General features: G+C 57.0%; 4 protein-coding genes and 1 long non-coding RNA gene across 8 annotated transcripts; 2 read left to right on the top strand and 3 right to left on the bottom strand.

Moving 5' to 3' along the window:
- Window positions 1-708: 708 nt before the first annotated feature.
- Window positions 709-4,157, bottom strand: RPL36A (ribosomal protein L36a). Its single transcript, XM_029997412.2, has 6 exons — window positions 3,741-4,157; window positions 3,415-3,645; window positions 2,989-3,094; window positions 2,675-2,742; window positions 863-985; window positions 709-778 (listed from the first exon to the last, which is right to left on the bottom strand). The coding sequence occupies exons 1-6, from the start codon at window positions 4,155-4,157 to the stop codon at window positions 758-760; spliced, it is 966 nt and encodes a 321-aa protein (XP_029853272.2). The 3' UTR covers window positions 709-757.
- Window positions 3,437-16,234, top strand: BTK (Bruton tyrosine kinase). 4 transcript variants are annotated; one of them, XM_041119129.1, is made up of 20 exons: window positions 3,437-3,466; window positions 5,447-5,514; window positions 7,475-7,657; window positions 7,831-7,929; window positions 8,188-8,253; window positions 8,829-8,910; window positions 10,488-10,616; window positions 10,712-10,779; window positions 11,313-11,494; window positions 11,819-11,881; window positions 12,145-12,199; window positions 12,506-12,588; window positions 12,698-12,825; window positions 12,976-13,050; window positions 13,407-13,578; window positions 13,852-14,068; window positions 14,720-14,784; window positions 15,279-15,397; window positions 15,527-15,684; window positions 15,788-16,234. In XM_041119129.1, exons 3-20 carry the CDS (start codon window positions 7,517-7,519, stop codon window positions 15,935-15,937), a joined length of 2,052 nt encoding a protein of 683 aa, XP_040975063.1. In that variant the 5' UTR covers window positions 3,437-3,466; window positions 5,447-5,514; window positions 7,475-7,516; the 3' UTR covers window positions 15,938-16,234. The 4 variants fall into 4 exon arrangements, with proteins under 4 accessions (XP_040975063.1, XP_040975062.1, XP_029853265.1 ...); XM_041119128.1 differs by lacking the exon at window positions 3,437-3,466 and adding an exon at window positions 3,644-4,109; XM_029997405.2 differs by lacking the exon at window positions 3,437-3,466 and adding an exon at window positions 3,645-4,109 and having other exon boundaries at window positions 15,820-16,234.
- On the bottom strand, window positions 13,761-16,089 carry LOC115333869. Its single transcript, XR_003920943.2, has 2 exons — window positions 15,987-16,089; window positions 13,761-14,597 (listed from the first exon to the last, which is right to left on the bottom strand). It is a non-coding gene; the product is annotated as an uncharacterized LOC115333869 (long non-coding RNA).
- Window positions 16,235-16,353: 119 nt separating the features above from the next.
- On the top strand, window positions 16,354-17,839 carry TIMM8A (translocase of inner mitochondrial membrane 8A). The gene is made up of 2 exons (XM_029997403.1): window positions 16,354-16,580; window positions 16,988-17,839. The coding sequence occupies exons 1-2, from the start codon at window positions 16,458-16,460 to the stop codon at window positions 17,147-17,149; spliced, it is 285 nt and encodes a 94-aa protein (XP_029853263.1). The 5' UTR covers window positions 16,354-16,457; the 3' UTR covers window positions 17,150-17,839.
- Window positions 17,840-18,765: 926 nt separating this feature from the next.
- Window positions 18,766-23,411, bottom strand: LOC115333862 (magnesium transporter NIPA2-like). Its single transcript, XM_029997401.2, has 5 exons — window positions 23,173-23,411; window positions 22,501-22,557; window positions 21,710-21,800; window positions 21,415-21,575; window positions 18,766-20,113 (listed from the first exon to the last, which is right to left on the bottom strand). Exons 1-5 carry the CDS (start codon window positions 23,309-23,311, stop codon window positions 19,479-19,481), a joined length of 1,083 nt encoding a protein of 360 aa, XP_029853261.1. The 5' UTR covers window positions 23,312-23,411; the 3' UTR covers window positions 18,766-19,478.
- Window positions 23,412-23,432: the final 21 nt, after the last annotated feature.

Here is a 23,432-nt window from a genome sequence, read left to right as displayed (position 1 = left end):
GTGTGATGTTTCATCAGATGAACCCCTGGTACTGCACCCACTAGCTGCTCCAGGGCCTTTGCTCATGTGCTGCCCCTTAGGGCAGTGCAACTGCTCTGTTTGTCAAAGAGTGGCCTACAGCCACATGCAGGGGCTGTTGGGCAGAGTTTGGATTACTCTGGTCCCTACTGTGTTGAAACCATTGCTGGGTGCAAGGAATCTTACCAGCCTCTCCTCTCAGGCAAGGGCTTGGGAGAGGAAAAAGGCCTAATTGGACACCTCTGCTTTTTTTTTTTTTTTCTCCCCAATCACTACTTCATCTACCAACAATTCAAATTCACCACAGCATTTCTGAAACGGAGCTGCTCTAATGGAGTCATGAACTGTTTTAAATGAAACAAGCTCCAGAAGTTTAGAGGAGGCCCTTTTGAAGACAGCCTTCTACCATGGAAGCTCATAAATAAGCCTGGAGAAAAGTAGCAACGCAACACTCAGGCAGAGAAGACACTGGTGCAAAAATCCATCAGAGCCTCAGGCTCTACATACTCTAAACCACCTCTTGGTAACACAGTAAGGAGATCCCAGCCATTGGCAGGGTTTTTTCAAAACCCTTCAGACTACGAATTGTTTACTTACTAAGCAGCTTTGCAAGCGACACCGTCCTCCTGGGTTGATGTACTTGCGAAGTCCCACCCCACCAACAAAAGATACACAAAAACAAGCCACAGATCACTTCCAAATACTTTATTATGGTCCATAACAACAAGTAGGATGGAGCTTAGAACTGGATCACCTGGCCCTGTAAGAAGGAAGAGACAGAGTGAGTTTATTCACCACTGAATGTTGCCACCCTTTCTCAGCCACTCATGGTACACAAACCTACCTTTCTCTTCTTGTCTCCTCCCAGTTCAAAGTGCTTGCACCTCTTAATCGCCAGCATCCTCTTGGACCTGCAGTTGGGCTCCACACACTCCAGCCTCAGCACAATCTTCTTCGTGGTCTTAGCCTGGGAGGAGAGGAGCAGAGTGTATCAATGAACAAAACATGCACAAGCGGACAAATTGTCACTCTCAGGAAAAGCTTGTTATCTGCACTCCTGAAGATTCAGCAGCTTGTTCTCAGTGTAACGAAAAGAGTATCAACAGAGTTAGGCTCTCTCCATTAAAAACAAGAGGACACCTTAAGGACCAGTACACGAATATAGTGGATCTGTACCTTGACAATAAAGGACGCTGGCAAAAGCATTCAGTGAGGCAGGGCTGGTCCCCTGCAGAGATCAGCTATGCTGGGAGAAAGTCTGTGCCAGTGAACGCATGAAGGAAGAGGCACTTGTTCAGTGTGGGAGAACAGACTGACAGGGCTCAGAAGTTCAGCAGAAAGCCAGGCAGAAGAAACACCTGAAAGCGGCACAAGTGACAAACTTTGCCTGGAAGGAGCAGCAACATATTCAATGCAGACCTGCAGCTACTAAGAAGTTAGATGAAACTCAAAAGACTACAGAGGGAAGAATCCAAAGCTGCGAGGCTACTGTAGCAGCTGGACAGAGTTGTAACCACCAGTTACAGCTTCAGTCAATCATCCATATAACGCTGATTGGGAAGAAACAGAAGAGGGGATGGAAGTGTACAGGTGGAGTGCCAACCTGTGAGAGCAGTATAGCGGCTTTGGGTACCCTGCTTGCAGAAGCATTTTCTGCAAGGTCTTCCCACTTCCTGGCCGAAAGTCAACTTGAGAGACTGCTGCCTCATTTTTTTCTCCTTGCTGGAAGGCTTCCTGAACATCTCCAGCAGAACACCAGGGCTTTCCAGCAACAAACCAAGCAGGTCTATAAGTGTAACTAAACAGTTCACACAAAAACCATAACAATCAGCCCATCGGGTTTTGCTTCACTGCTGTAAATACCACAGATTTTGCTCCCTCCCACCTGACTCCTTCGCAGGAGGTACAGAGCAAAAAAATGCTGCAAGTTTGCAGTCCCAGGTACCAGGTACCCGCACTGAAGAGGAAGGATGACAGCAGCAGGTTTCTGCAACTCATCGGTAACAGAATGCACTGCTGTCCTTCCACCACTCTCAGGAAAGGCCTAATGCAGCAGCTCTCATTTCCTGGCTTGACAATATGGATTTCCCTGGAGACACTGGACTGCAAGGAAATGATGTCATGTTCTGCGGTACCCCCAGGGGTTACACACGCTTCACTTCGATCATACCCTTGTCAGTGAAGGCAGCCTCACTACGCAGAGAGCCTCACAAACCCAGCAAAAAGTTTCAGTGATAAACTACTGCCACTTCAAGAACATAAGGAAAGCAAGCGGCAGGCTCCCTTTCCCTTCACCATACTCTTTGCCTTTGGCAAGCAATGAGGAAAACACTCCTCTCATTAAAAGTATCACCTCCATTAAGACCCTGCTCCCCTACAGCATCAAGGCTCCCTGCAGAACCTGCTCTGCAAACACATGCTACGTCACTTCTCAAAAAAAAAGGAGCATCTACATGAGACCAGAACAGCAAGGAAGATGAGCAGATGTGGATGGGGAACTTACACTCCCCAGACAGCACTACCAGCACAGAACTGCCGTTACACGGCTTGAGCACAGGACCACCACAAGGCTGCAGGAGGCTGAAATGTCCCTCTTCGGCTGGGCACGTGGGTTGCCAAAAAAGTTCTAGGTCCTCTTTCCAGGAGCAGCACTCACCTTCTTACGGAAGATGGGCTTTGTCTGGCCCCCATAGCCACTTTGCTTCCTATCGTAGCGTCTTTTTCCTATGGGAGGAAATGGCTCTGTTTAGGCAACAGCTCAAGACATGCTACAAGCGCAAATGGCACTCTTACCAAACTCTAGCAGACTTCAGCCTGCAGCTGCACAACCGATCAGAAGCAATCCCCCCTTCTCCCACAGCCGCGTGCTTAGCCCACAGCCATCACCCTAGCACAGAGCACGACCACCCGGGCACCACGCAACTTCCCCCGGGCCATGCCCCAGAGCCCCCGGAGGGCACCCATCCCTACCCTGGGCGTAGAGGGAGTCCTTCCCCTTCTTGTACTGGGTGACTTTGTGCGGCTGGTGCTTGCCGCATTTCTTGCAGTAGGTCCGACGAGTTTTCGGGACGTTCACCTGGAGGAGCAGGGAAAAGTCAGTCAGCACGGCCTGGAGCCGCGCAGGGAACTGAAGAGACGCCACGGCGCGCTCCGGGACCTCCCTCGCCCAGGCGCTGCCAAGCGCAGCCCGGCCGCGCAGCCCGGCCGCCCTTCCCCTCCTCCCGGGGAGGCCCTGCCCCACCATCCTGGGCCTAGGGCCTCCCCACGCCGCCCCGACCCGGCCTAGCCACCGGCCGAATATCCACCGCAGCGGCCGGCGCCTCGGGCGGGCGGAGCGAGCCGCTGCCGGGGCGGATGGCAGCAGATGGAACCAAACCCGCTGCGGCCAGCACTCACCATATTGGCGACCGCCTCCCGAAGAGAAGGAGCACCCCGGAAGCGGAAGCAGGTGGGAGCGGGGGACCATAGAGAGCGGAAGGGTGCAGGGAGGGCCAGCGGCCCCGTCAGGAAGTGGGCATGCAGCGCCCCCTCTCGGTGGGAGGAGAGCGGGGCGGGGGGCGCGGGGCTTGGGGGCCTGCGGAGGAGTGGGGGTGTGGGGGGGCTACGCGGCGGGGGAGTGCCAGGGGGTCACTGGGGTAGGGGGTCTGTGGGACGAGCAGGGTGTGGGACGCGGGGAGCAGGGGCAGGCAGCCAGCGGGAACGTGGCGCTCCCCCCTGCCCACCTCACGGCCTGGACGCCGGCCCCAGCCCCGGCCCTGCGCTCCGGTCCCCGCGTCCCGGCCCCGCACCCCTGGCCCTGTGTCCAGGCCCTCTGTCCCCTCCGTGCAGGGCAGGCCCTGGCTGCGGCCGGAGCCCCGGCGGCCCCACAGAGGTGGCCTGGCTGCCTCCAGGAGGAAACACAGCTGCTGCTTTTGAGTCAGAAACCAAAAAAAGGGGAACCGAAAGGGTGGGGTTGGCCGGCCCCGTCCTTCCGTGCCTCCCTGCCTCCCCGCCACCACAGCCACCCCGACCCGCCGGCCCGGGCCGCTCAGGCGGGCGCGGAGCAGTGGGCACGGTGGGACCCCGGCCGGCCAGAGAGGCGGGAGGGCTCGGTGAGTGCGCTGGGGCGCGGAGGGCCCGGGGGAGCCCCGTCCCGGCATCGCGTGGCTGGGGAGAGGCATGGCAGGGAGCACGAGGGTGGCGGTGCCCTGGGCGCCAGCACGGCCCCATCAACGTCGCAGGGTTGGGGGCATGGCAGCGGGAGGCGGGAGCCTCCATGTGGCGCCCGCCTGTGGCCTCGCACCTCTGGTCACCTCCTCAGCAGTGCCGGGGGCCGTGGCGCCTGACGGGGGCTGGAGATCCATCCCTGGCGCAGGCCGCACGCTGCCAAGCAGCGGGTGAGCCGAGCTGGGAAAGCTCAGCCTTGTCCCGCAGCCTGGCCAGCTCTGAGCAGGCGGCGTCTGACTGGGGGTGGGACAGCTGCCATGGGGTCACAGTGCTGGGCGCCATGGGGTGCAGCAGAGCAGGGCGGTGGGGTGGTGCGTGGGTGCCAGGGGCTGCAGGGGTGCACTGGGGCAGGGGGTCAAGGTGGTGTATGGGCACCAGGGACCCCAGGGCTGCAGCAGAGCACAGGAACAGGGTGGTTTGTGGGTGCCGGGGACCCCAGGGGTGCTCCAGAGCACAGGGTTGGGGTGCTGACAGTGCCCTTGACCACTCCTTGCTCGTGCTTTTTGCAGTGGGTGCTGCTGGGTTGCAGCTCTGGGTTTGTTCCCAAGTCTCTCCCATGCAGGAGATTCCCTCCTCTGTCCTTCTTGGCCTTCATTTTTGTCACACTCCAGGCTGCACCTGAAGCACGGGGGCTGTGGAGTTTCTCATTCCCAGACACGCCGTCACCCTTCCCACTTGGCCCAAGCATGCCAGCCTCCTGCCAGCCCCCCATCAACCAGTGATGGCACGCAGGCTCAGCTCCTTAGCAGGACACAGGCAGGGGTCAGGTAGTCTGCCTGCAGGGAGGTGGCCCCAGGGCTGTGGTGGGGCACAGCGTCCGGTGGCATGGGGCTAGCAGTGTGTGCTGGGCCAGGCCCGGTGGTGGTGTCAGAGCACGCTTGGCCGAGGTGTGACAGTGGCAGGAAGTCACATTAGCTGGGGGGGACGACACACAGGACATGCTTCCACCCACCCACTCGCCACCTTTGCTGTTACAGCGTGGCAGCGATGGCTGGCTGCGGGGGTGAGTCCTGTGAGGCACCTACCACCCCAAAGGACAGGCAGGGACAGAAAGGGGTCAGTGGCAGTGCTGGGGAGAGGGAGGCTGTGCCATGCTGGGGACAAGGAGGCAAGTGCTGATGACAGGGAGGCTGTGCTGGGGACAGGGCTGCTGCGCCATACTGGGGCAGAACAGCCCTCTGAGGTACTCATCGTCCTTTCCTCTCTGGTGGCGCTGTCCCAGAGGACACAGCGAGGACGTGTCCCATCTGCCCGGCACTGCTGGCGGTGACGCAGCTTCTGCGACTCAAGGTAAAGCTTCTGGGGACCCAGCACTGCAGCTGGGATGGGCTGGAACCCGGGGGCTGCTCTGCTCAGCTCCCGCGTCTGTGCCAGGAGGGGCAATGGGAGGCCTCCTGCTCTTGGGACACAGGACGAGCAGCCACATTTTATAGCTAGGGAAACTGAGGCATGAGGCTACAGGGGCATGCTGGGGTCACTCTGGGCTCTCCCACCACCCCGCCAGCAGTCTGGGGTCAGTGGCCACCGCAGCTACCTGCCCTGTGCCCAGCAGGGACCCCAGTTCCCTCCTCCCCAGGCCTGGTTCAGGCGGCGGAGGCTGCTGTTTTTTCTAAAAGATTCTGATGGCTCATCTTTTAAGCTTTTTTTTTTTTTTTTTAAACCACCCAAACAAGCCAGAAAGGGCTGAGCCATGAGGGCCACAAGGGGACAGAAGGGGGGATCCTGGGAGGGGGGAACCCTGCTTGTCCCCAGCCTCTCTGTATAGCTACCGCAGTGGGATCGGTGCTGGGAGGGTCTGGGCATTGCCAGTGGATGGGAGGACGCTCCTGTTCCAGGGCTGGGGCATGCCCTGGAGAGAGGCACAGTGGGTGGGACCAGCTCCTGGCATCTTTGGTGCCCAGCTGGCCACTGTTGCGAGTGAGTCAATGCTGCCTCTTGTGTGGGGGGAGTGGATGGGCTGCCTGGCCGGGTAGTGGGGGGCTCAACCCCTGACTCTGGCCCACCTCTGAGCCTCCCCCAGAGAAGACAGGCTGCGGGCAGCAGGGAGGGGAACACCTTCTCCCAGGTTGCTTTCCAAAGCTGTGTTTGTAGAAGAAAAAAGGCAATAAGGTGGAGGTGAAAGGGGAGCAGAGCATGTAGGTGTTCAGGGCAGGAGACGTGGAGGAGGGCTCCAGGGGATCACAGTTCAGCAGTGGCTCCACGTAGCTCATCAGCTGCCTGTTAGATTCAGCCTGGAGTCAGGTGTTGGTTACAGCCTTCAGAGGAGGAGAAGACCACAGCTCCAGCTGCGTGGCTCTGTGGGGTGCTGGAACTGTCTGGGTGTCACAGTGCCTGGGTGCAGCATGGAGGGGCACAGGGCGAGATGGATGGGCTGCTCCAAGAGATGGGCCAGGGCAGATTTCCAACCCCCGGAAGGCAGGGCAGCAGTGGGATGCGGGGCTCTCATCTGAGCCCTTTCCTGCCCAGACCATCCCAGGAGAGGCTCGGGAGGAGAGCTTCACTGAGGAGGGCTGGGGGAGGATTTAGCCCCTCTGGTTGCTGGCTGGAGGCAGCCCTTTGAGACTGGCCTCTGGCGAGCACTGCTCACAGGGGAGGAAAGGGGGTTGAGCATTATCCCTGCACTCCTGCAGGCTCCATGAATGCAAGAGGGCAAGGATGATTTTACGGGTACTGCTCTCGGCAGCATGGCACTGCGGCTATTGGAGGCCAGGACCTACCCACAATGTTTTAGGGACTGGCCTTCTGCGGCTGTCCCTTGCACACTGCCAAGTCAGCATGTCTCCAGCACAGAGCGCCTGTGGTGTGGCAGGAGGAAACAGCCCACACAAACACACACGCATGATGTTGGAGGGGAGGAGGGAGCCTGCTGGGTGTTGCTGCTCAGGCTATGCGCTCCTCCCCGGGGGCTACGCTTCTCACAGCCTCCCTGGCTCCCTCCCTCTCCAGCTGTCTGTGTCCGTCTGTCTGCCTGCAGACCCAGGGGCCCCCTCCAGCATCCAGCGGGAGCCAAAGCTGGCTGGGTGGTGGCTTGGTCTGCAGCCTGGCATCGGAGAGGGGACGTGAGAGGGAGAGGTCAAATCGCAAATACCCGACACTGACCGGCTGCAGACCTCTGCAGCTGATTCCCCTCGTGGGGGTCCCAGCACCCCTTGGCTGCCCCTCAGGTGTGGGGAGAGTGCACCTGAGCAAGGTCTGGCAGTGCCAGGTTTTTGGCTGAGCAAGCACTGTGTCAGTGTTGTCGTGCCCACAGCAACCTGGTGAGCACGGCACGGAGGAGGCCGGCGGGGCCAACATGGCCAGCGTCATCCTGGAGAGCATCTTCTTGAAGCGCTCACAGCAGAAGAAGAAAACATCTCCCCTCAACTTCAAGAAGCGCCTGTTCCTGTTGACGGAGAGCAAGCTGTCCTACTACGAGTATGACTTTGAGCGGGGGGTGAGTCAGCAGCCCCAGGGCCCCAGGGGCTGTGCCATGGCAGTGCCCAAGGGTCACCAGTTGTCCCTCGCCAGCACCCAGCCCCGGGGGTGGTTGGATGGGGATGGTGGTTGGCTTGAGTCTCCCCGGGTCTGCCCCTTAGCAATCATTTGAACCAACCCCATCTCTTGCAGCGCCGGGGCAGTAAGAAGGGCTCAGTGGACATTGAGAAGATCACCTGTGTGGAGACGGTGGTGCCTGAAAACAACCCTCCCCCCGAGCGGCAGGTCCCGGTGAGAAAGGTCCTGGGGTCCCCACTTGTGTCCCCCTGTCCCCTCGATGGGGAAGGAGGGAGAGTTACCCTGCCCTGAGGTGGTGGGAATGGGGGACAGCCCTGCTTGGCATGGGGAGCTCTGCATGCACAGCCCATACCATACCAGGGGTCCGGCTTGATGCAGGGCTGGGGGAGCAGGGGGATGCCAAAGGCTGTGGGTCCCAGGGGAGATGCCAGCAGCAGGATGCCAGCGTCCGCCTCTGCCTCTCTCTTCCAGAGGAAAGGAGACGATTACAACATGGAGCAGATCTCAATCATTGAAAGGTTCCCCTACCCCTTCCAGGTAAGTCCTCACTGCACCCCCTTTGCCAGTCCGCTGTGCCTGGCTACAGGGTGCTGGGGGGAGGACCCCAGAGGAACCTGGGGCCAAACATGACATCACTGCCCCAGTGCCAGCTGTCACTCAGCTATTTTTGGAGGCCCTGCTGCTGTCCGCAGTGTGGGGGGCAGGCAGGTGAGCCTCTGCAAGCCCCGAGGCATTGGGCAGCTCTATTTAAGGGGGCTGCTTAGATGGAAACCTGCTTCTGAGCTCTGTCCTGCCCCTTTCAGTCTCCTGGCTGATGCTGGAGGTGTGCTGTCTGTTGGCTGCCTGCTCAGCCCCCAGCCCAGCTGCCTGCCCAAGCTGGCACCCAGTGTGGCCCCCGACACACCGAAAGTCAGAGAAGGAAGTGGAAAGTCTCGGGGGAGGGGGCTTATTTATAACCTCTCTGTCATGGTCCCGTGAGCACCATGCAGGGCTAGCACACACCAGCACGGCTTGTGTTCTGCACTGGCTGCTCGGGGTGGCCACAAGCCTCGGCTGCCCCTGTCCTCCCTGGAATACCCCCAGCTAGGGCACTGAGGCATGTGGTCCTGCAGGTGGTATATGACGAAGGGCCCCTCTACGTCTTCTCCCCGACAGAGGAGTTGCGCAAACGCTGGATCCATCAGCTGAAGAGCGGTGAGTTTGGGGGCTCTGTGGCTCCCTCAGAAAGCAAACACAAACAATCGGCTGTGCGTGCGGCACGACCTAGAGCACCGGGTTTCCGGGGGCTTGCTATCTTGTGGTTAGGTTATCCTATGTCTACGGATGAGCAAGCACTGATCAGAAACTTCTCCCGTGATGAGCGCACTCATAAGGCCATACCCCCACATGCATGCTCCCTAACATCCCTGAGCTGACAACAGCCACTCCTGCCCAGGAGAGGTGGACACTCACCTCTGTCACCCCCTGACTTCTGCAGCACTGCAGCCACCTTGGCTGAGGCTTCTTGCACTCTTACAAGCCTGCTCCAAATTAGCTCAAGCAGGCTCAGAAGTTATTGAGGGCAAGAGGAAATAGCAGACATGGCCACGCAGCTGTACTGCCATGCAAGGCGAGGGTAGGGCCCCCAGTGCTTTAGGAAACTTGACAAAAAGCCTGCTGGAAGTCAGGGAACATCTCTCCCAACCCATCCTGAGCCTCGCTCAGTGCTGCTGAGCTAACATTCAGCTGTGTGGGTGCTACCTCCTGGAGCTGAGAGCGTGTTGCAGTAGCAGTGCGCAGAGGGACTTGGGTGCTTGCCGTTGGCCAAAATCTGCTGGAGCTGCCCAAATGTGTCTCTTGGTGCATGTGTATCTTTCTGTGGCTTTGTGCTGGTGGGGCGAGATTAGCTGCTCAAATTGACACAGGGAAGTTTGACCAAGTGGGGCGGAAGCAGAGTAGGCTGATAACGGGGAAGTCGGTTATTTCACGAGAGCCCTGCTGCTCTGCACCGGCAGGCAGCCAGCCCGCTCTCCACTTCCCTGCTACGGGACGGTGGTGCTATGGCAGCTGAAGCCAGTGTAAAATCCACAGGGAAAAGGGGAGAGAAAATGCTGGCCTTTCACTGCTGGGATGCCCTCATCCTGCTCCACCAGAGAAGGGGCTCTCTGGACCCTGCAGAGCTGCTGTGGTGCGGTGGTGTTTAGGCACATCCAGTTGTCCCTCTAGGTTGGGGAGAAGTATGAGGAAGCTGGTCAGCAGCTGCCTGGCAAGTGAGCAGTTTCCCAGCAAGGGAAGTCTCTGAGCAGGCAGGGGATGATGGCAGTGCCGTGCTTTCCCCATGGAAAAGCCAGGCGCGGCACGGGCCTCCCTCCCCACTTCTGAAAAAAAGGGTTCAAAAGAGCTGTGAACCATGGGCCTCAGCAGCCTGGGGGATGCTGGACGTTTTGGGGGGCTGGAGGGCCAGTCACAGCAGGACCTGGCCCTCCAAGCATGCTCGTGTCCCTTTGCAGAGCTGCTGAAGAGCTTTGATCAGATCCGAGAGGAAAGGCCGGGCCCTCCCCAAGCTAGGAGTTTTGTGGCACAGGGTTTGCAATAGCCACAGCACCAAAACACAAGCGATGATCTGAGGGAAAGCTGAGTAGCAGGGCCACATGTGACTGTGTATCAGTAGCACAGCAGAGGGTGAAATGATTTAATGGGGCTGATCATCTGCATTCAGGGAGCAGAGAGCTCTCTGCAGCAGGCTGGGGACACAGCCCTGTGTCACACACATTTCCCCTCCTCTGCCACAGTGATCCGGTACAACAGCGACCTGGTACAAAAGTATCACCCCTGCTTCTGGATCGACGGCCAGTACCTGTGCTGCTCCCAGACAGCCAAGAACGCCATGGGCTGCCAGATCCTGGAGAGCAGGAATGGCAGTAAGACACTGGGGGCACCCTCCCCAGCCCCTGGTGACCACTGCAGCATGACGCTGGTGATCTTTTCTCACCTTAGTCCCTTTTCTGATCTGAAGGTTTAAAAGTTGGGCGGTCACATCGCAAGACAAAGAAGCCTCTTCCCCCTACTCCTGAGGAGGACCAGGTAGGGGCCAGCATCAGCATGTGGGTTTGCTCCAAGGTGTTTAAGGAAAGGTCTACCTGGGAAAAGCCAACATGTTCAATGACTAACAGGGCACTGCTGAGAGATGTACAGGCCAGGGCTTTGCTCTGGAAGGGGATGTCAAGATGGTGCCCTAAGGGAGGAGGAGCTTGAACCAGGGGATGGAGCTCAAAGGCCTGGAGGAAAGTCAAATGATCTTACCCCTGAGGTAACCCAGGGGGAGCTGGGAGGATAGAGAAGCCCTGATATAGGGTGGAGGAGTCACGGGTTAAGCCAAAAGGTAGAGAGAAAACACTTATCTTTTGTGAGGATGGGTCTTCAAGGAGGAAATGTTGCAATAAAAAGCACTGGGGAGTGACTAGTCTCCTGGTGTAGATGCATGTGGGAGCTGAGATGAATGCTGCGCCGACCTGGCCTGAGCCCACTGCCCTACCAGGCCTGGGGAGGGTCTTGCCTGGGAAACGGTGTGTCTGCCAGCCTCACTGTGTCCCACGCTCTCCCTTGCTCTGGGGAAGATGGTGATGAAGCCCCTGCCTCCCGAGCCAGCCCCCAGCACAGCAGGTGAGATGAAGAAGGTGGTGGCCCTCTACAACTACCTTCCGATGAACGCGCAGGACCTGCAACTGCAGAAGGGTGAGGAGTACTTCATCCTGGAGGAAAGCCACCTGCCCTGGTGGAAAGCCCGTGACAAGAATGGGTAAGAGCTCCTGCTGCCCACGGCACTCGACCCACAATGGTGCCTTCTCCTGATGCCAAGGCACTGGTGGGCAAACACACCTCTTCAGCATTGCAGGGGTTAGGACAGGCCGCCTGCCTGCCTGCAGGCTCCTGCATGGGATGGCACATGAGGAGGGTGAGGGAGACTGGAGCAGGCTGTGGTATCAGCCCTCCCCAAGCATGAACCCAAATGGGTTTGTGCCAAGGTTTCTGAGCCCATTTCTACTCAGCCTTCTTGGGACAGGAACCTGCTTTCCCCTTGGCCTCCTCCATCAGTGTGTGACCAGCCCCTTTTCTCCTGCAGAAGGGAAGGATACATACCCAGCAACTATGTCACTGAAACCAGCAATTCCCTGGAGATCTTTGAGTGAGTAAGAGAAGATGCAGGGACGTGGCAAGTTGTGTGTGGTCGGAGACTTTTTACATTCAGTTCTGTTAACCTATGCAGCCTGCGAGCCCAGCGTGGCTGGGTCGCTCTCCCTCTTGCACACCCTTTGAGAGCCTCTGGCCCTGTGACAGCCATCCCTGCCCTGCTCCCTGCACTGCCTATCCTGGCTGGGCCAGGGTCAGACCAGGCTGGGGACAGTGGCGGTTGCAGTGATCTCCCTGATGGCTGTGTCCCTGTTCCAGGTGGTACTCAAAGAATATCACTCGGAGCCAAGCGGAGCAACTGCTGAAACAGGAGGTACGTGTTGACTCCTGAGGCTGTGTTCTTTCTACACACCAGCCCTCCATGGGCTGCTGTCACGTTGTGTCCAGCATGGGACCAACCCTGGCTTGCGCTGGCAGGGGAGTGTCATGCCAACAGCCCCAGGAACCATCTCTACCCTCCTGGCAGGCACTTCAGTAGCTGGTCCGCCAGGCAGGGACTGGAAGTAGGACTCCTGACTTACCACACCCTCTCCAGCCATGCTGTGATCTTCACTCACTTTAAGTCTTGCCTGTTACAGTCATGCCTCCCCACAACCATCCTGTCCCCTTTTTGTTTTAGGGCAAGGAAGGGGGCTTCATTGTCCGAGACTCCACCAGCAAGACAGGGAAATACACTGTCTCTGTCTACGCCAAGTCCTCTGTGTAAGTGGATCTCAGAACAGCTTGTTCCTACCTCAGAGGGTCCCTCCAGGCACCCCTCACCCTCTGCCTGTCCTCCACATGCTGCTGACCCCACATAATGTCTCTCCAGAGACCCCCAAGGCACGGTCCGCCATTATGTTGTATGCTGCACGCCCCAGAATCAGTATTACCTGGCAGAAAAGCACCTGTTCAACACTATCCCGGAGCTCATCACATACCATCAGCACAACTCTGCTGGTCAGTGTTTGGGAGACAGAGTGAGGCCAGCAGTGCTTTTACTGACACGACAGTATCCTCACCTTCCTGCACTGAAGGCAGGATGCTTCTGTTCCCTGTGGGAATGTGGCAGGTAAGCGTGGTGCGGCAATCTACCTTTTTGTGTTTCAGGGCTCATATCCAGACTGAAGTACCCCGTGTCTCAACATCAGAAAAGTGCTCCTTCCACAGCTGGCCTCGGCTATGGTAAGCTGGCCTGGGCTACCTCACAGTTCCCTGGTTGCAGGGCCCATCTCTACTGGCAGTAACTTTCCGGGGCTGGGACCCTGGCTGTCCCATGGCAGCAGGGCTTACAGCCTTCCCAGGAATCACTTCCCAACACTCACTGGCCCTCTGGTGACAGTACTGACCAAGAGAAACCACAAGCTACTTTGCTCCCCATCCCCTGGGGGAACAAGTCTCAGATTTTGTGGATTTTTTTGGATGTTTTTTTAGGCAGCACATGCTCGTGAGCTCTTCTTGGGCTTGCCAGATCAGATGACTGGGAGAATCCTGCAGGGAGGTCACCTGCACTCACATTACGCTCGCATTCTTTGTCCTAGGGTCATGGGAGATTGACCCAAAGGATCTGACCTTCCTGAAGGAACTGGGGACTGGGCAGTTTGGCGTGGTGAAGTACGGGAAATGGAGAGGCCAGTACGACGTTGCTATCAAGATGATCAGGGAGGGTTCCATGTCAGAGGATGAGTTTATCGATGAAGCCAAAGTCATGATGTAAGTGGTGAGCAGCCTGCTGGTCAGTGCTGGATATGCCTCGCCAGAATGGCTGCATCCCTGGGTGGTGTGGAGGGGCAGTCTCAGGCACTCTCACACTCTGCAAAATGCATTTGAGAACCTACTGCCTTTGTGCTGATTCCCTGGTGAGCTTTTCCACCGTCAGCTGGGCCAGAAGCATCTTCCCTTCCCAAACTCTCTTTATTCACAGATGCTTTTTTTGCTGCTTGGCCTTCAAGATGCTTAGAATTGCCCTTCTTGTCCCCAACACAGGAACCTGTCTCATGAGAAGCTGGTGCAGCTCTACGGTGTCTGCACCAAGCAGCGTCCCATCTTCATCATCACAGAGTACATGGCCAATGGCTGCCTCCTGAACTTCCTGAGGGAAACTCGGCAGCGGTTCCAGCCTGCTGAGCTGCTGGAGATGTGCAAGGATGTCTGTGAAGCTATGGAGTACCTGGAATCCAAGCAATTCCTGCACCGAGATCTGGTAGGGCTGTGGCTGAAGGACACATCTCCAGCTCAGCGACAGCCACAGCATGTCCTAGACAGGGTCCAGCTAGTTCATCAGCATGAGGAGAGGCAGCTCGGCAGCCTTCTCTGCAGAACATCCCTTTAAGCTTCCCTGCCCACCTGAGCATGGGTGGTATGCTCTGAAGTCACTGCTCTGCAGTAAGTTAGCAGAGACTGCAGAAAGGGCAGGACTAGGTATTTTTTCAGGGGATGGGAAATGCATTTGTGGCTAAGGCAGGGTTTGCATTAGGCAGCATTGCTGACTGAGACATGAAAAGGGACCTCTCAACCCCCATGAAAAGCTGAGCGTACAGTTTGTCAGGCCTTAGGCTGCCATTGCCAGCTTGCAGTCCTGCTAGGTGCCATACCTGATCTCCTGCTGGTGCTGCTGTGTTCAGGCAAAATCCCACCAGGGAAGTTGCCTCTCTGTAGATAAACAGGATGCCTGGAGGCCTCCCTTGCTATCTTTGCTGAGGACTTTGTAGGTTGCCCCAATCCAGGTGAACCTGCAGGACAAAGTGAGGCAAAGTGTTAAGTGGGTGGGTGCGAGATGAAGTTCCAGATGGTACAGGGGAATGGGAGAGGCAGGAGCAGGTAGGAGTGACTGCCTCCCTCTCTCCATTCACAGGCTGCTCGCAACTGTTTGGTGAACGACCAAGGAATTGTGAAAGTATCAGATTTTGGCCTTTCCAGGTCTGGTAGATAGTCTGTGTCACCGTCCTGCTCAATCCCCCGATCTCCTCCTTCAGTCTCTTCTACACTTTAGTCTTTCTCCCCACCATCCTCCAGCTCTGCTTTTCCTCCATCTTCTCCTGTCTTTCTGCTTCATCTATCTGGCTTAACCTTCTGCCTCTCCACTTTCCACCATCCCTTTCTTATTTCCCCTGTCCCTTTTCCCCCTGTCTTTGCTGCTTCTTTCCCCCACCTCTAGTCTCCTGGCTGCAGCTTTCTCTCCACATCTGTCCAAATTTGCTGTGCTTCTGTGTCACCGTATCCCCTTCCCAATCTTGACTAACATACGCTTGTTTGCAAAGGGACATTTCTGCCTGTTGAAGCCCATGCGGAGTGCAACCTCTGGTCACTCTGAGAGCTGTCGATTTCTTTTGGGCTTGGTTGGTTGCATGGAGGAATGGAGAAATGAAAGGTGAAATCCAAGACAGGCACCCTGATCCGGTTATCTGCTGCAGGTATGTTCTAGATGACGAGTATACAAGCTCCATGGGGTCAAAGTTTCCAGTGCGATGGTCTCCCCCTGAAGTGCTTCTGTACAGCAAGTTCAGCAGCAAGTCTGATGTCTGGGCTTTTGGTAAGAACATGGCATTAATGACTCGGGGGTCAGGAAGAGAGGGTGCCCCAACAGCGAGCTCCTCTGCTAGTTAGCTTCAGGCACAGGCACTCCCATGCCACGAACTGTACCTGCTGTTTCCTGTAACAGGCGTTCTGATGTGGGAAGTGTACTCTCTGGGAAAGATGCCTTACGAGAGGTTTAACAACAGCGAGACGACAGAGCACGTCATCCAAGGCCTGCGCCTCTACCGGCCGCAGCAGGCCTCAGAGCGGGTCTATGCCATCATGTACAGCTGCTGGCATGAGGTGAGTTGCTCTTGCCCTTGGTGATCACCCCCAGCTGCCCTGGGGAGCCTGACACGGCTCTGCGGCTCCCCCGGGGTGCGGGGAGCAGTGGGGTGGCCGGCAGGCTCCAGCAGGGCCCCCCCTCTTGCATGGCAGAAGGCCGAGGAGCGCCCCACCTTCACGGCACTGCTGGGCAGCATCCGGGACATCACGGACGAGGAGCCCTGACCCTAGGCTGGGCCGGCCCAGCCCGCTGACCCCTGCCTGGTGCTGATGGCTGCTACTACTGGGCTGGTGCTGCCCCACTACCCGCCGGGACTGACCTGCGCACCGGACGGTACCTCAGCACCGCTGTCACGGACACGGCACGGGCCACACCCCGGGGCAAGCAGAGGCCTGAGGGGCCGCCACGCCGCAGCCCCCGTCACCGGCAGCATCCCTCACAGCCAAGGACAGAGGCGGGGCCCCTGACAGCCGCGGCCCCGGCCGGCCCCGGTGCCGACCAGCCCCGCTGGGTTCCGCAGGCGGCGGCGGCGGGCCGGGCCTGTGCACAATAAACGGTTCCCGACGCCGACGACTCCCCGCCTGTCGCAGCGCCCCGGCACCGCCGCGCCCCGCCCTCCGCCCCGCCGGCAGGGGGCGCGCGGCCAGCGGGCGAGCATGCGCAGTGCGCGCGGAAGGGGCGGGCGCTGGGCGGGCGGCGCGCATGCGCGGCGGCGGCGCGGCGCGGCACGTGAAGGTCGCGGCGCGGCGGTGCCGGTAATACCGGTGGTACCGGTAGCAGCGGTAGCGGGATGGACGCGCCGTCCGCCGCCGGGCTGGGCGGCGCCGACCCCCAGCTCCAGCGCTTCATCGAGGTGGAGACGCAGAAGCAGCGCTTCCAGCAGCTGGTGCACCAGATGACCGAGCTCTGCTGGGTACGGGCGGCCCGCGAGTGGCGGGCGGGGCCGCCGGCTCCGGTGACCGGGGCGGCGGGTCGCGGTGGTGGGACAGGCGGGCTGGAACGTCGCGCTGACCCTTGCCCCTGGGGGGAGGAGGGAGATGGGGACAAAATGGAGGCGCCGTGGGAGCAGTCGCAGCCCCGGTGAGCCCGGGGTAGGCTCTCGCGGGGGCGGGGGGGCTCCGGGGGAACGGGCCGGGAAGAGCCCTGGACGGGGCGGGGCGGGAGCTGTATGCGCCCGAGAGGATGAGGTTCCCGTGGGGGGATGACACCGGTGTGCCCGAGGGTTGGAGAAGGCCAGGAGGCAGGGCCCCGGTGTGCCGGGGGGGTCGGGGGGTCGGGCCGCGGCGCCCCCGGGGCCAACGGGTCCCCCGCTGTGTGCAGGAGAAGTGCATGGACAAGCCGGGTCCGAAGCTGGACAGCCGGGCCGAGACGTGCTTCGTGAACTGCGTGGAGCGCTTCATCGATACCAGCCAGTTCATCCTGAACCGGCTGGAGCAGACGCAGAAGTCCAAGTCGGCCTTCTCGGAGAGCCTGTCCGACTGAGCGGGACCCGCGCCCCAGGGGACACCGGCCAGCCCCCCACAAGGCCAGGCCCTCTGCCATGCCAGCTCCTGGTCACTGTGACACCCAAGTGAGCCAGGATGAGCTCTGGGGTTTAGGATTTAATTAAATGCCAGTCTCGGGGAAGTTGCAGCCAGATGAGAGCCCACGACAGAGGCACAGTCGCTCCTCCTGGGGGTGACGTGCTGCCCCTGGCCCCGCAGGCCAGCAGCTGTCTTTGTGCTGGGACTGGGACTTCGGGGCTGCCAATGCTACGCAGGGAGTGTTTGGAATGCACCCGCTCAGCTGAATGGAGGGGTGTCGATGCTCGTGTCGGGGTGCTCCCAGCGCTGACGCAAATCTCACTCGGCTCTAGGCGAGGTCAGCCTGCGACCACTGCCTTAAACGGTGCTGCACAAAATGAACCCTCCTGGGTGGATGCGAACAAGCCCTGCAGGTACCATCGCTGTGCAGTCCGGTACAGGTACCCTTAGCAAGAAGAGCTTGTTGGGCACGCTGTTCATCCCAGGCAGTCTCACTACTGGAAAATACTTTCAGGCTTCCACAGGTAAATCATTCACGTGGCCAACTGACAAATTTTCAGATTGCAGCACAACTCTGTCAATACTGACTTGCTCCATTAACTGCTTTCCCCTGGTCAATGTAATAAATATTAACTGGGTCAATTTTTAACATGAGATTCTCCTTTGTTCAGGCGGATGACCACTGAGAATTGAAAATCTGGCCTTCTCGTCACTCCCCCTCCTTCCCAGTGATCCTGTTTATTGCAAAATTAGTAGGGAGGGGGCATAATTGTCTTCTGGCTAGAAGGCCTGCTCTGAAGTCTGATTTGTTGCTCAATTTGGTCCCATAAATCAAACTTGTTTCTGTGAGAGGCTGTGGCTTTTCTTCCTCTTCCCCAAAGGGTTAACCAAAGGGTTAACAGCTCCTGCTGCCCTGTCAAGGCGTAGTTTCTTTAGAGAGACTAAATGCAGGAGATAAGTAACCAGCTACTTTATAACCTCATGCACCTTTACCTGCGGAGATCACTGGAGGGAGGCCTATGGCTGCGTATTCTGGAGCTCTGCCCCCAGGACACAGAGAGGAGCTTCTAACTGGAAAAACAACAAACTACTGATCCGCCCTCTGGAAAGGCAGCATAGCATTTCAGCAGTGTTTATGTACAGTGTGGCTCTGGGAAGCCTGGAGTGACCCACTGACAGTGGCTTGGAGCTTTACACAGGAACCTGGTAAAGCAGTTCTGCACACGTCCATTTGCTGTGGGTGGCTGGACAGGGCCTGTGAGTTCCTAACATGGGTGGCTTGTAGCCAGCAGCCTTCCTGGGAACAAATTCAGGATGTATTAAACAGAGCTGTGCAGATAAGTGAGGACCTAAGTCCTTACTACATAAGTGAGGACACAGCTGTTACCTTTCAGAAACTTACCTCAATAGCTAAGGACTCTTGGGTCACTCCTGTTCCCAGTGTAAGCAATTCCCTCTCCTGTCCCTACCTTGAGTTTCTCTCAAGCATCTGCACGGTTCTTTCTACCCCTGTAATCCTTCACGCCTTTCAGCGCTGGCCCAGCTCTCGGTACAAATGTATCACTGGCTACTCAGTAACTGAACAAATCGGTTTTTAATAGAATACAGTAAGCAGGTCCTTCATCAACCTGCACTGCAGATGTTGTGTGAAGGGGCTGGTCCCTCTGTAAGAGCCACAGCAGCATGTGGCAGCACCACTGAAGTTTTCCAGTTTTGGCTGTATTCTGTTCTTGGATGTGAATCTGTAAATAAATTCTAGCAGAGTGAGCAAAACAAGTACTTGACAGAGGAATTTTTGAATTAATATTCTGTGTATGTCATCTTTAAAGCCAGACATCCATCTTCTCTCTGTGTAATCTTAGCACTACGTTAGATTATTTTGTGACTGTTAATCTTCTAAGTATATTTTTTTAAAATGCTGTGAGGCCTCCCCAAACGCGTGGTCTTCGCATTCAGTAAGGGTTAGCACTGTGTTAGTGCTCTGGGCCTCTGCGCAGCTGAAGCCTGTGTCCTGACGAGGGTGGATCAATTCTTCAAGTAAAAGAACAGTGAAGAGGCACTGGATCCCAGGAACTGGGCAGTTCCCAGGGCTCCTGTCTGTAACCATAGGAGGCTGCTGTCCCTGCTGGCCTCCTGGCAGTTGCGGGTCACCCATCTCATGCAGGTAGATGGTAACTGCCAGCTCCTGCTAGTGCAGCAGTAGCTAGCAGCGGCTGAGGCAGCATGTTCAACCTTGCAGTGGAGCTGCTCAGCAGTGGGAGCATAAAGCTAGCAGTACAGAGGCTTCCTCACACACTTTCACCTTCCTCCTCCTCTTCCTCCTCTGCACTCTCAGAGCCCTTGTCCTCTGAGGGCAGAAGAGGCTGGTGCTGACATGACTGATGTCTGTCTGCACTCCTCCATGAGGTGTGCAGGTCTGCCCTGGCTTGCTGGAGGAAGAGGGGCAGGAGGTCGGGGGTGAAGGGCATGTCCCTGAAGGCATGCAGGAGGAAGATGCCGGACACGATGGTGAGGAAGCCGCTGATGGTGCCGATGATGTTGTCTAGCACCATGTGTTGCCACTCCTTGAAGAGGATGGCAGAGCACATCATGACTGCTGTGGTGAACAGCACATAGTAAACAGGTGTGACCACAGATGTGTTGAAGATGTCCAAGGCTTTGTTCAGATAGTTGATCTGGACGCTGATGCAAATCACCAGGCACACCAGGAGCACCCAGCCCAGTGGTTCTTTCAGGACTGGCTTCCCAGAAAACAGTTCTTTCAGGGCAATCCCCAAGCCTTTGACGCAGGACACGGAAAGCGAGCCAATGGCGGAGCAGACCAAAACATAAACCAGGACGTTGCTCTGTCCATAACGGGGTCCAGCCACAAAGATAAGCAGAAGGGAACTCACCAGGACACACACAGCAAATACAATGAATCCTTGGGGAAAGACGAATTAAAGAGCTCTATCAGAGAACAGTAGCACCAGTGACAGATGTAACTGAACAGCAAGTAGTGATGGAAGACAGGCGGGTAACTGCCCCATCAGTCTGTCTTTTTAGCCTCCACTTGTAGGGACCAGGGTTGGGAAGCAGAGTTGGTCTCCAGCCTGAGCAAAGTTGCAGAGACAACAGGAGCTCTTTATGGTGCTGATCACAGCACCGCCCCACAATTCAGCCTGTCAGGGGATACAGCCACCCGTGGTGGAAGGGATAGGGGCACAGCCAGGCTCTACAGCACTAGTGGAGGTGGGGGGCTTGTTGACCAGGAAGATGGGAGGCACAGCTCTGCAGGAGGCCCAGAGGGAGGCAGGCGGCTCAGGAAGCCCTAGCTGAATTCTGCAGGCTGTGGTGAGATAAAGAGGAAAGCGCCACATCACAGGAATGCAAGGCCCTGCCAGAGCGCTCCCTCTAATGAGCAGCAGCATCTACATGTTACTTTGCTTTGCTCTTCTCCCTGCGCTTCCTTCCTCCATCTCCTGTGACTTATTTTGTCACTCATGCTATTGCCTAAATCATATCCTTGCAACCTGATTCATCCTCTAAATATCAGGACTACTTGATCTTGGCTGTAACTTGAATGGCTCGTTCATCTTTGCCTGAAGTTCCTCCTCTGTCTTCCCTCAGCCATATCACTGCCACCCTCATATACAGGAATTCCCCCTCCTATCCCGGCACTGCTACAGGCCAACCCCTTCTGCTGCCAGCTGCAGCTAATTCCCATGCTCTTCACTTTTTGCATCTATACCTCATAGACAGTACAAAAAAAGCACACTTGGTAACTGTTAATGACCCAAGTTCTTATCCTTGCTTCGGCACAGACCCAGTGACTTTGGAGCATCGCCCAGACTCCCTCTCTGCAAAGCAGGGTTCCTGTCTGCCTCTTTCATCTGGGGTCAAGAGAACCTGACAGTCCTAAAAAGCTATTCTGAAGCTGACTTGTCCCCCTATCTTTTGAGCTAGTTAATAAGGTGTAATTCCTCTGAGCATGTGCATTAAATGCTGTTTCACTGTCGTCATTCTTTCATGCTTACAAGCGTGGAGACCCCAGCCTTTTCCCACCACAGAAGGCAACCCACAAGCTATCCTGGACACAGGGGAATGTTTCCTCCACTGGCACGCAGAACAAGAAACAGCTTAATTACCCTTTAGTTCAGTCCTTCCCAACCTAGCCAAGTTGTATCCTACCTTCTGCTGTCATTTCCAAGCCTGAAGTTGACAGGACCCCTTTTATTTAAGTACCTGGATCTTTCAATTTCTCTGCCATTGACTCCAGGCTGGAAACCTCTTCTTCCTGCGGAGCATGGATCACCATCACCGTGGAGCCCAGGATACTCAGGATGCAGCCAATCTTCCCATGAACATTCAGCTGCTCATTCAGGAAGGTGGAGGACAGAACTGCACTGAAAGATAGTAACAAAACCCCAAACCAATTAGGCCAAGAGATGGAGCAGCTGAGGGAAGAGACAGAGGAAAGCAGAGCAACTGCTTTCACCACTAAGGGGTGGTAGGGAAGGGTGTTTCTGAGGCTGCTTACCTAACAAGGACACTTAGAGCACCCAGTGGAGTTACTAGCGTTGCAGGGGCAAAGGCATAGGCAGCAAAATTTGCTGCTTCTCCAACTCCCACTACAAGAGAAACTGTCGGGTGAGCATCAAAGAGTGCAGTCAGAAGAGAGCCTCAGTTTCCACCTAAGCATCCCGTGTTTCTCTGAGGTATGTCGTGCAACCAGGGAAGAACAGCACCAGCAAGAACAAGCAGAAGCCCAATATAGGTTCTCTTGGGAAGAGAAGGCTCATGGTTACGCATGGTGATCCTTAGTCACACATGGCTATGCAGCTGAGCAGTAACCACAGAAAAATATTTCCATAATGTCCTCAAAGCTGAAAGGAGTTTTGACCCATTTCGTATTTCTAAGTCATGTTCTTCTCCTGGAACAGCTTTTACAGCTTTTCTAAAGGGTAAATCAAGTACAATTTGTTATTAATGTTGAAAAGTGTAAACCAGAGCTGCTGAAATCGTTGTAGCACTAAACCCACAGTGCTGGATGTGCCGTTATAACTACATCATCTAGGCAGACCATTTCAGAAGCACTTAACCCAACACAGTCAGGCCAGCTCCTCAACTCCTGTTTAGCAGGGAAACCTGGAAATGCATGAGACTTTAGAATATTTTAGAGTTATAATTAGATCAACAACATCCTCAGACACTCAGATAAAAATCAAGCAGTCAAACAGCAATCATGATAATAAAACACAAAAGCAACTGGAAACAATGAGAACCACACTCTTAAGTGTGTCTTGCTACGGTTTCAGAGCAGGTACTTACTGCACAGCAGCCCTGCCCACCAAAGCCATTCTTGCAGGTACGCGTGACCTCCTTGCCCTAAGTCAGGAAGAAAGGGTAAGAAGAAACCTCAGATGAAGCTACACAAAAGGCTCATTGTCCTGCCAGAACAGAGAAGCAAGTGGGAGCAACCTGATCTCTTAAGTGCAAGGCTGCCTTGGGTCTGCCTGCTTTGTCACGTATTGGCCTGACCCAGACATGGGCAAGCACCGATTCTTTTACCCTAAAAGCAAAGATTTTATCCCCTGGTTCTCCCGCATTTGAAAGACAGCAATTTCAAGAACGCGTGAGCCGGTCTAGAAACGTGACTTTGTTGGCTATGGGCGACGGCTGGAAAAAGTCTACCTTTACACCAAAAAGCCTTTTCCCTGTGGAAGAAGTCTACTTTTACACCAAAAAGCCCCACAAGCAGGGAGGGGGGCGGCCCAAGCCCGGCGCCGGCCGGACTGCCCGGCTGGAGGCTTGGCGCGGCCTGCGGAGTCCGGGGAACGCGGCTACGGGCGAGCAGCCGCAGTGACAGCCCGGGGCCGCCTGCCCACCAGCCGGAGGCGGAGGTGACGGGCTGCTCGCGGGGGGGGGGCACCGCGGCGTTTTGCGCTGCCCCCCAAGCCCCGTCAGCCCGAGCCCCCCACCCCGGGCCGGGGGCGGCGGTACCTGCCCTGGCGCGGCCGTGGCGGCACAGCCGGAGCAGCCCCTTCTTCTTGAGGATGAAGCTGCTGCCGATGAAGGCGCTGGAGGCCAGGGCCAGGCCCAGCCCCACGTAGAAGCCGGCCGGACCGCCCGCGCCCCCCATGGCAGCGCCGCCGCCGGCCGCCGCTTCCGGTGCGCCGCCAGCACCCTTCCCCCGGCGCCGGGCGGAGAGGAGAGGAGAGGAACGGAGAGGAACGGAGCGGGCGGAGGAGGGGGGAGCCTAT

This window comes from Aquila chrysaetos, chromosome 21, assembly GCF_900496995.4.
Source record: "Aquila chrysaetos chrysaetos chromosome 21, bAquChr1.4, whole genome shotgun sequence".
Classification (NCBI taxonomy): domain Eukaryota; kingdom Metazoa; phylum Chordata; class Aves; order Accipitriformes; family Accipitridae; genus Aquila; species Aquila chrysaetos.
Note: the sequence above shows the minus strand (reverse complement) of the source record. Positions and strands in the feature narration are given on the sequence as shown.